General features: G+C 38.6%; 1 protein-coding gene across 2 annotated transcripts in view; it reads right to left on the bottom strand.

Annotated features, from left to right (window-relative positions):
- Positions 1–1,582: 1,582 nt before the first annotated feature.
- LOC109982871 (TOX high mobility group box family member 2) overlaps positions 1,583–10,091 on the bottom strand; it is a 73,517-nt gene continuing 65,008 nt past the window's right edge. For both annotated transcript variants that reach the window (XM_020632310.3, XM_020632309.3), the window contains 4 exons: positions 8,626–8,706; positions 5,273–5,671; positions 4,220–4,359; positions 1,583–3,280 (listed from right to left, as the gene is read on the bottom strand). In XM_020632310.3, coding sequence (XP_020487966.1) covers positions 3,238–3,280; positions 4,220–4,359; positions 5,273–5,671; positions 8,626–8,706 — 663 coding nt within the window. In that variant the 3' untranslated portion in view covers positions 1,583–3,237. The remainder of the gene's footprint in view (positions 3,281–4,219; positions 4,360–5,272; positions 5,672–8,625; positions 8,707–10,091) is intronic.

Here is a 10,091-nt window from a genome sequence, read left to right as displayed (position 1 = left end):
TATTGCCAAGAAGCATTGTTACAACAAAGAAATAATCCACCAAACACAAATTTCCTTACTTTTTGTGCAATGAATATATTCATGAGAGTATGTATATATGCCAAGTGTTAAGTGGAGTAAGAATATACGTGCAAGCAAGTATATATGTCTGTGCAAGGAAAGAATGAGAGTTTTTTGGGAGCAAAGTTGAATGTTACTGCGAGCAAAGTATGCCTTTGCGGCTTCCCATATCTTTGTGTTGTATTTTACACCACAACAATGTATTAATTCTGTCCGTTTTGTTGTCTTGTTGTCTTGTTGTCTCTTTGATTTGAAGAATAGTTTTAGGAAAAGAAAATAATTTATCTTTTGTAACACCAAAGTAATTTACTAATAGGTCTTTTAAAGGACATTTTATAATCTTTATTGGTAGATGTTTCTTTGCTTATCCTCTCTTCTATGTTTTGATAAAATGTGTAAATCCTTGTAGTGTCTACGACTAAGTGTTTTCTACACACATTTTCTCAAAATGAGAAATGCAAGCACTACAATTTTTTACTACAATGCTTTTTTCCCTTTATTTATATAATTATTCATGTTAGGATTAGGTAAAACTGAAATTAACTTGAGAATCTGTTATTTATCCCAAACCCACCAGCAGATGGAGCTAGAGGAACATTTGTAGGAGATGGTAACACAGTCAGTAGAGAGGTGCAGACCAAGCTTCATTATTTTTTTGCAATCATCCAGTTGTGATCAGCCTTACAGTCTTTTTTATATATTTATATATATATATAAAAACATCTGTCTTTAAAGATAAGTGCTTTATAGGTTATATATTGTTTTCTTACTTGTTGACATTACAATGCTATTCTTATTTTGCCATATGTAAATATCTATTCAATTTCATTTTTATCAGTTTATTTATTCAAATAAAGGCTTCCTCTAAGGTGTTAATAAATAACAGTTAGGTAACTTCAATGTTGTGTTTCACCAATAGTAAGCTGACTCTATCCCACTTTAGACAGGGGCACTGAAAAACAACACGTTTGCTGAATCATCTCTAGGGGGCACTGCATCATCATGGAGAGTGAAAAAGAGAGAGTGAAAAAAGAGAGAGAGAGACAGAGAGGGAGAGAGAGAGAGCGAGAGAGAGAGATAGAGAGCGAGAGAGAGAGGAGGGTGGAGGGTTGATAGATTCCATTTCTATTTTGCCTTTAATCCAACTGTAAAATTCATAGGGAAAAGTCATTTTTTTCTTTTCAGTCAGTAAGACTGTTTTCTTCAACGCATAGTTTCATCATCACACCTTTACCAAAAAGATGACCAGCGGGCAGAAAAATGTTGCCAGTTATAGCGTATCGATCATGTCAAGATTTGAAAAGGAATAAGAAAAAATAGCTGTACAAAGGTGAACATTCACAACATAAAAGTGCACTGGAAAGCTTAAACTCTACATTAACTCTTCTGTTAAAGCTATGATAAATATTTTTTACATCAAGTTATATTTAAAGTAATTCATGTACACATATTAATGTGTTTTGACATAATGATGAAACAACATCAAAACAAATGATTGCAAAAAGTAAAGACATGCACATCATTTCTCCACTTAAAACATTTTATTACAGACAAAAGAAAACAAAAGAAGTAATCATGACACAAAATGAAGCTAATGCTGGTACACTGCCAATGCACCAACAACAATTTCTGAAAAAATATGTATTATTCTAATAAAAATCATGGTGTTTGATCAATAACAATTATTAATAATAATAATAATAATAATAATAATAATAATAATAATAATAATAATAATAATAATAATAATAATAATTCTTAATCACCCTGATGGAAATAAGCCAACATTTTACTTCATATTATTCATAAATAGATGTAAAACCTGCCATCAAATTAAATAGAATGACCATATTGTAAAACATGATTTTCAACAAAACAAAATGGTTCTCTCATTACTGGCTTTACAAATTAAAGAAGTACATTTGGCAGGTTTATACACAAAATTAAAATGTTTACCCCCATGAATGCTCCTCACAAACGCAAATCCTGCTACAGTGAAAAAAAACAACTTCTGAATTCTTTTTTCTTCACAAAAAAATGATAAAGATGAGTTTAACACAATTCTAAAACACCTAATAAAACTAGTCAAAAACTTTAAAACCCACTGTTATGTTTTTTTTTATTTAGTAACATTTCACATTTATCAACTCTTTTTTTATTCACCTGTACAAGTGGTGTTGGGACTATAGGGGAGGTGGGCAGGGTTACAGGTGAAGGGGCGGTCCTTATTGACCAACAGGGGGAGGAGCTAAAAGGAGAGGTATCAACCTTAGACCTCTACAGTTCTGTAACGTCCTGAGGCCATGTCAAGAGAGTGACTCTCTCTATCAGAGCTCCACCATGTAAGGAGGAAATATTTTTCAGTATTACATTTCTCTTTTGTTTTAAGAGAAAAAGACCAGTGAACACAGTTTCAACACAACTTTTAGTGTGTGTATTCCCTCACTGAATCCGCCTGCACAAAAATCACAAAACCAAACAAAAAGAATGTTTGAAAGAAAAAGAGAGCAAGGGACTGCAGCTAAATACACACATAAGTGGGGTCCGTTTCGTGATATATACAATCACTCTGTGAGAAAGAAAAGAACTGAGCGAGTCCTCTAACAGGGGCAAGGATGATTTACAAATGTCTTATGTGTTTGAAACTATCTTCATAACATTTTTGCTTTGCCTTCATTCAGTGTGGGTGTATCAGTCTGTCCTGATTTACATCCACCCCTGCTGAGGTGACTTTCTTACAGTTTACTGTATAAGCTTTTCTCACTCAGACCCCTATGCTTTGAGTATGCTTGGAGCATTTCATCTCCCCAATGAGGGCAGTCCATGGCAAACACAGTATTGGAGGGAAGAGCAGAGAAAGCATCTTTGAAAAATTCAAAACAAAACAAAAAGACTCTTTTTTGGTCTTCATTTCCAGTATGTTTGCATGAGCTTAAAGCTCACTACCCCAGCAAAAAAAAAATCACTGGTAAGGAGAAAAAAAAGCAAGAGAAGTGCCTTAGGCTTCTGGCTGATCTAAGTGCTTGGCAAATAGGTGAAGTTACTGTAGCAGTATTTGGGATTTTCAAAATCCGTCACAAAAATAGGAGAAAAAATGGTGTAGAAGCAGATACATTGATGACGTTGTTGTTATGTTGGAAAGCTCCCTGGAGTCTGACATTTGGAGGTCTTTCAACTTCAAGTGAGGTAGAGAGGCTTGTCCCGAGCTCCCATGCCACTACTGAGGAAGAAGAACAAACAATATTAGTGTTGATTAGAGCAAATGTACTGTAAATACTGACTGCATGTATTTCTGTTTATTTTCTAAGTTACCAGGAAATCCTAGCAAATATAAATGTCTTTCAAAGAAGATCTGAATAAGAAAAAAAAAGCTCCAGCAAACATTAAAGCTCTCAACCAACAACAGAAGACAATCAGTGAAAAAGAAAAATATAAAAGTCAGAACTTGCAGATCACTTGGAACTTGAAATTTCAAACACAAGGTCTATTCAACAGTTATCTTTTCTGACAAGCTGGAAATAATTCAGTACCCTCCAAAACTCCAAACTACAATGATCTGACACAGAGGGGGAAGGTTTAAAGCAAATACTCAATCTACTTCAAAGAGCATCAAATATGATTTGACCCAGGCATGATCCCATTTGACATCCAGATGAATCAGCTCTAAATACAGGAGATACTTCCGCCTCTCAGAATAGCATTACCAAGTTTCAGGTGTGAGACAAACAACATTCCTCTTGTACCTGCTTGAATAGCTTGATTCAATAAGGTAATGTGTGCTGAGCGAAACACAGGAAAACTTAATTGGATGTCACAGTTTTTCCAAGCTCGCTAATAGCATTGTTCTACTGCTGCGTTACTCATTTAAATTTCAAGGAGATGCTCTGCTTTAGTAGGGAAATCACAGTTTATGATTAATGCTGTCAGATTCTCTAAGTGTGAAAGGGAAGTGGTTCAGAGCAACTAATTTTCCAAATGAGTAACTGTCAGACAGCTACTTACTATGCCTTACAATCAAATGTCCCCGATCGGATTTAAAGAAGCAGAGACAGTTTTACTTTGGTTGTTCTTCATGACACTCACTTGATGTGATTTCTTCTACATCCTTCATACAACATTCACTGCTCTCACAACACAAATATGGAGGTGATAAGCTCACCTGCAGTGGTTGGGTCCACAGTCCCTGTTGCAATACTCGCTGTCCCAGTCAGGGTTCTGGCCATGGACTTGGTTAGGGGCACCTGGAGACTGTGAGCCCCCGACACTGTTCTGGTAATCAGCCTGAATGTGGGAGAATCCCTGTGGATTAAACAAGAGGAAAAGAGAAGGGGAAAAGAGGTTGTTGATTTTTAGTTTTAGAAGGCCAGCACTTAGACTCTGCTTAGCCGGATTACAGTATGAGATGGAAACATGAAGAGCACAGAGATGACAACCCCCAACACATATAGACTCAGAGGGAAAGGGAGAAAATAGCTGGTTTGCGGATCAAAGTTAGACCTAAGACTTTAAAAACGACTCTTGTAGTATGTGCTTATAATGGGGTGTGTCATATTGAAAATACTGACTTAAACTAACTTCAAGCTTATCATGTAGCTACATGGGTGTAGTTCTAGCAAGCATGTTCCAAACTATGAAAAGTACCCAAACAAAGCCAACAGTTTAAGTTCAGTAATGAGAATTAGCAAATTTGAGGTAAGCCTATAAGCCAAACCATCTACACCCCTTATTATGCCTAATTATGCATAAATCTTAGCCTCTTATTATAATGACAATTATAAGTCATAAAAAACGTTACCTGCACACTATTTTTTTCCAATAAAGTAAAGTAAAATATAACTTTTATTTTTAAATCAAGCTGTTAATGTGTTTCATTTTTGCTGTTACAATGGTCTTTAATGGGTATTCCTTGCTTTCATTTTAGCCAGCCTCAAGTGGACAGCCTGGGAACTGCAGTTCCTTTTCACCTCCACATTGGCTAGATAGAGACTCAGAACACCTGAGGTTGATGCTTTGCTTAAAGCTAACTGAGGCCTATTGTGCATTACAGTACATTGTTTTCCAAGTTTTCCTATCATGACAACAAGAACAACCAATAAAAGCGTTTTATATAATTGAACATTATTGAAATTCTACAGAAATTGCATATGGTGATTATACAAGGATCTTAAGTATATATGTTTTAAATCATTTTGTTAATGGTTGCTAGTCATACCTGTTGGCTGAGAGGAGGGGAGTGCAGAGGTGCCTGGAGCCCCATTTGGTGTGAGATGATTGGCTGCGACTGCTGCATGCGGATTGGCTGGTTGAGCAGAGAGCTCTGGTGCAGGGAGAGCTGGGCATGGGGGTGAAGAGGGGGACTGATCTGGAAGGGAGCTGGGGGAGAGGCACTCATGCTGGGCGGCAGCATCTGGGATTGGCTGAGGGTCTGGGCAAGTGCATGACGGGGTGGCCCGGCGTAGCTCTGGAGGTCCGACAGGGGGAAGGAGCCTGGCGGGCCCAGGTAGGGTGAGGAGGGCTGGGGTGGCACGCTGTATAGGGGCTGCTTTGGGGGCAGCATGTGGGAGGGCTGGCTGGTTTGCTGGGCACTTTTTGGTTCAGGGTCATTGTAGGTCTGTGGAAGAGCATAATTGAAACAACTGTCAATTAATATTCATAAATTACATTTTATCTGTAAACTGAAACCATGAACACAACACAATACCACATCAATCATCATTCATTTAGTGATGGTCTCTCTTTTTTTAATAGAAGCATCCATTACACTTAAGAACATCTTTTAGACCTGACCTGTATCTTAAAAAGGAATCTATTTATTTATAACCTCGACCGTATTAAAGGGAAATCTGCAATTTCTCCACAATATTAATACTGAAACCTGGCTGTTAACATTCAACACTTGATTTAACATATTACAAGCAGAGGCGCACATTTAGAGGAAAAAGTGTCTGTTTGCAGTGAAGTTTCTAAAAACGCAATTTTTTTTCCAATAACATGTCATATCACGACACATGGGGGACTCAGGTCTCTGATTCCGCCTCACTTTTACAGTATTAAGTGTCTGTCTGCCTCTTTCTCACTCTTTCTCTCTTTATGAATTACAGCAGCGTATGCACAAAATACAGGATAAACTGTTTTTTTTTCAGTAAGAACCTGTGTTTAAATGATCCATATGAAATGATCCTGGACTAATGGGGAAGGAGGGATGGTTAGCAGGAGTCATACTGTGAACAGCCAGAAGTTTTTTAGAGTTCACAATGCAGCGTAGTGAAGATACAGATAATCCACAGAGAAAACAAGCTGATATAATGCAGATCTGTCTGTGTATGTCTTGCTCCACCCCAACTCTTTATGGGACACAATCTGTTCTGTATTTTCACATATAAACTCCTGAAAACATCTAGATAATCTCAGGAGGACTGCTCCAGACCTCACTGTTCACATATGCACCTGTAAGACAGGAGGGGGGGGCGGGGGGGTCTCCTGAGTTAAGACCGTAATATTTACAGTCTATGGGTAAGACGTGACTTAAAAATAAGACGCGGAAGTAGCGGACAAAGCAACAATGCTATAATGAGAATATTTGCCTTTATATCAATGCAACGTGTAGTTAATCTGAATCACAATATCAATTTAAGAGCGGAGAAGAACATAAAGGCGACCAGTCAACGTAACGCAGCCGCTTCATTACGTGCACAGAGATCGAACTTCCCCTTGTTACTTCACATCCAGTTGTTTGTTTTTGATCGAGGATTAAAAGCAAACATACTAAAAATGTGTATTTTAAACTATTTTGCAGCACACAGAAGCGCTTCTTGTCAACAGACAAGGCAGACAACTGCTTGGGGCCCCCAGGCCAGTACTTAAAACCACAGCAGTGGCTCAAAATGTGCAACGTTTGCAATGACAGTAGGAAACCTGGAGCCCCATCTTACAGTACTCACACATATTATAGTAAATGACTGAATGATGCTTGTCTAGCCCTCAATATGGACGAGAGACGCTTTAATTCATAACTTCAGCTAAAAACTGTTGTTGGTGTCAGATTATTTATAACATAATGGGGATGAACACTGTTTGGTACCCCTGTGAATTTGTTTTGGCTTGGGCCCCAACAGACTCCAAGTCTTCAACATGCAAGGTGCCCCATTAGATATTATGAAGTCGGTACAGTACGTCAGCCATGACGCCGAACTAGGCTCTTGGCTCTGTCTGACTTTTTGTTTCCCATCTTTATACCCTCTCTTTTAGTTGTACTCATCTATAATCATTGAAAGGAAATGTCTTTTTAACTCTTTGATAAAAAACTAGCCGTTTCCACTCGCTTTCAAGATAAGCTAGCATTCCACAAATTTCTATCAGCTGCTTCACCACAGAGCTGTCTTACACAGTTACATTGATCGCTTTCAGCATATTGATGCCCTCTTTGAAATTAGACTGTGCGTAGCAGTCAACCCTTGGCATGACAGCTTTCACTAGTTTCACATTACTTCACACACTCGCAGATAAATTAAAAGGGTTAAGGTTGAAAAGGGATGCATTACTTTGACGTCAAACACCAAACTCTAAGGAAATCACCCAAACTTAAACTTTCAGACTTTTTAAAAGTATCACTCTTTACAGGTGCAGCAACTTCATAACACCCTATCTCACTATCCACCCTGCCCCACACTCTTCAGCCCTCTGTGATGAGCTGTCAGATTGCTCATCTATAGTCATCAGTGTTGATTAGAACGTAATGGAGCCCATTTGTATGAATAGACCTGCAGCCCGAGGTAATGATCAATAGACACCTTGACAGATAGATGGGAAAAGGAGAGGGCACACACACACACTCAGGCATTCACACACATACACACACATATATGCAGAGGCCCAGGCAGAGAAATTAGGCTGTTTGCCTGCAGAGCAAATGGAATGACAAAAGGAATCTTCCCCACACTACATTCTGTATTGTTAATACAGGACGGCACTAAACAATACAATCTACAGCTCTCGTCATTGCCTTTCTTTATTCCCCATCCTGCTATGCTGGTACATCGCAGCCATCATTCACCAGGCAGAAAGGATGTCATAGATCTGAATTAGCAGAAATGTGTCAGAGTTGGAAACAACGGGTGAAGCCTATGACTGCTTGCACTGATATGGATGTACGATCGATTATCTAATCTATGACACAGGTGTCTATGTTCACATTTTGATGTGTGTTTTTTTACTGATGCACATAACTCAGACTTGAGCCTGATATAAAGTACAGCACATAAGAGGGCAATCATTTTCTATCCTCCATCCCTAATAGATGTTGTGGCCACATGCTTGTGCTGAACCCTCCCCCACCTTCTCACCATTCCAACTACAATCGCCCCAACCCCCCTACATCTGCACCCTATGGAAATCAGGTATTGTTCCAAATATGGCCTGCTCTTTTTGCATCAAATACCCCCACCCACCCTCTCCACCATTACCTCCAGCACCACCTCCACTTAAGCCCCTCCCTGCCCATTAGCAGGGATTTTCCATCCAATCCATCATCATGCTTAGCCAGGGCCTGTGTGTCATAAGTGTTACCTTGGAAACCAGACTGGCTCGGTATGCGGCCAAGGCTTTCAGGTACTCTTTCTTGGCCGCCTCGGTTTTCCTCTTGTAGCCCTGCGAAGACAAAAAATCAAAACAAAAGGCTTCAGGTCAGAAGAGAGCTTGACATGCTCATAAATGTGCACACAAATGTCATGCTCTCAAAACAAACACAACACATACAAAGCACTCATGCAAGCACACACGCATGCACGCACGCACGCACGCACGGCGGCTTGCTTACACACACGCACACACGCATGCGCTCACACAGATACATGCAGGCTTTTTATCTTACACTTCTCTAAATATATAATGTAATGCACAAACAGAAACACACACACTCTTAATGTTTCCCTTTTCATCAGAACCAATGATACAGAACACCTCTATTTCCTCATCACAGCACTAAAACTCTCTCATCTCAATTCTTCTCCCTCTATTGTAGCAACACATCATTTCCATTCCAATCCACCTAGAGAAATGAACTGGAACTTCTCTCTCACTCTGCTTTTATCTCCACCATAACATTCCTTTCAGCATACTGACATTAGTGATACACCACAATGATTGTTGTCATTCAGCACATTAGGATGCGAGCCTGTGGATGAGTTTTGTTTTTAAACTGCCTTCTCCATTGTTACTGCGATGCGCCAACCCTTGTTGTCATACGACTAAATGAAGTCAGTGTGTTTGCATAAAGAATGTGGGTGTATGAGTACATATGGATTCTTTTTTGCATGTGTTTTTACATGCAGGTAATTTCTGTTTTTGATGTTGCAGACGAGGAGTAGATCAAAAAGATATAAAGGCTATTGGCAAAATTATGCCAATATGCAAAATTAAAAGGTCAGAAAATAAATATATCTATGCATTACGTTTTTATATGGGGATGGATTTTGCTTCTGGAGCAAATAAAAAACCCCACATGTGCTGATTCTTATATAAATTCCTTAATACATTTATATTGATATTTCCTTTTTTCGAAGAACAAAAAACAAAACAAAACCAAACAAATATTTGTTTTATCAACCTAAGGGAGCTACAATGCTCAAATGTCTGCCAAATAAATTTGGGAAAAAATGGGCAACATTTTGATTTAAATCAGGAAATTATGGTTGTACATTTGATGATTCTAGCTTTTCTAAAAAAAAAATAGCTTTTACTAACACTGTCTCTACCTAGTACCCTTTACTACAAGTAAGGAAAAAAACACTACAACCTCCAATAACTCTGTCATCATTAGCTCCTCCTACCAATTACTGCTGAGCTGGATATGATGTGAAACTGCAAAAAAAACCCAAAACAATAGACTTCTCTTCCTGGATAGCTGAAATGCCCTTCAGCTAAATCCAAGGACAAGATGATAGTGAGGGTGGATGCGGGTGGATCACTAATTCTGTATTCTGGGGAGGCTCAAAATAGCAAGAGAGGGATATAAATGAAGAGAAAGGAAATCA

The sequence above is a fragment of the Labrus bergylta genome, chromosome 12 (assembly GCF_963930695.1).
Source record: "Labrus bergylta chromosome 12, fLabBer1.1, whole genome shotgun sequence".
NCBI lineage: Eukaryota > Metazoa > Chordata > Actinopteri > Labriformes > Labridae > Labrus > Labrus bergylta.
This window is presented reverse-complemented; position numbering and strand designations above follow the sequence as displayed.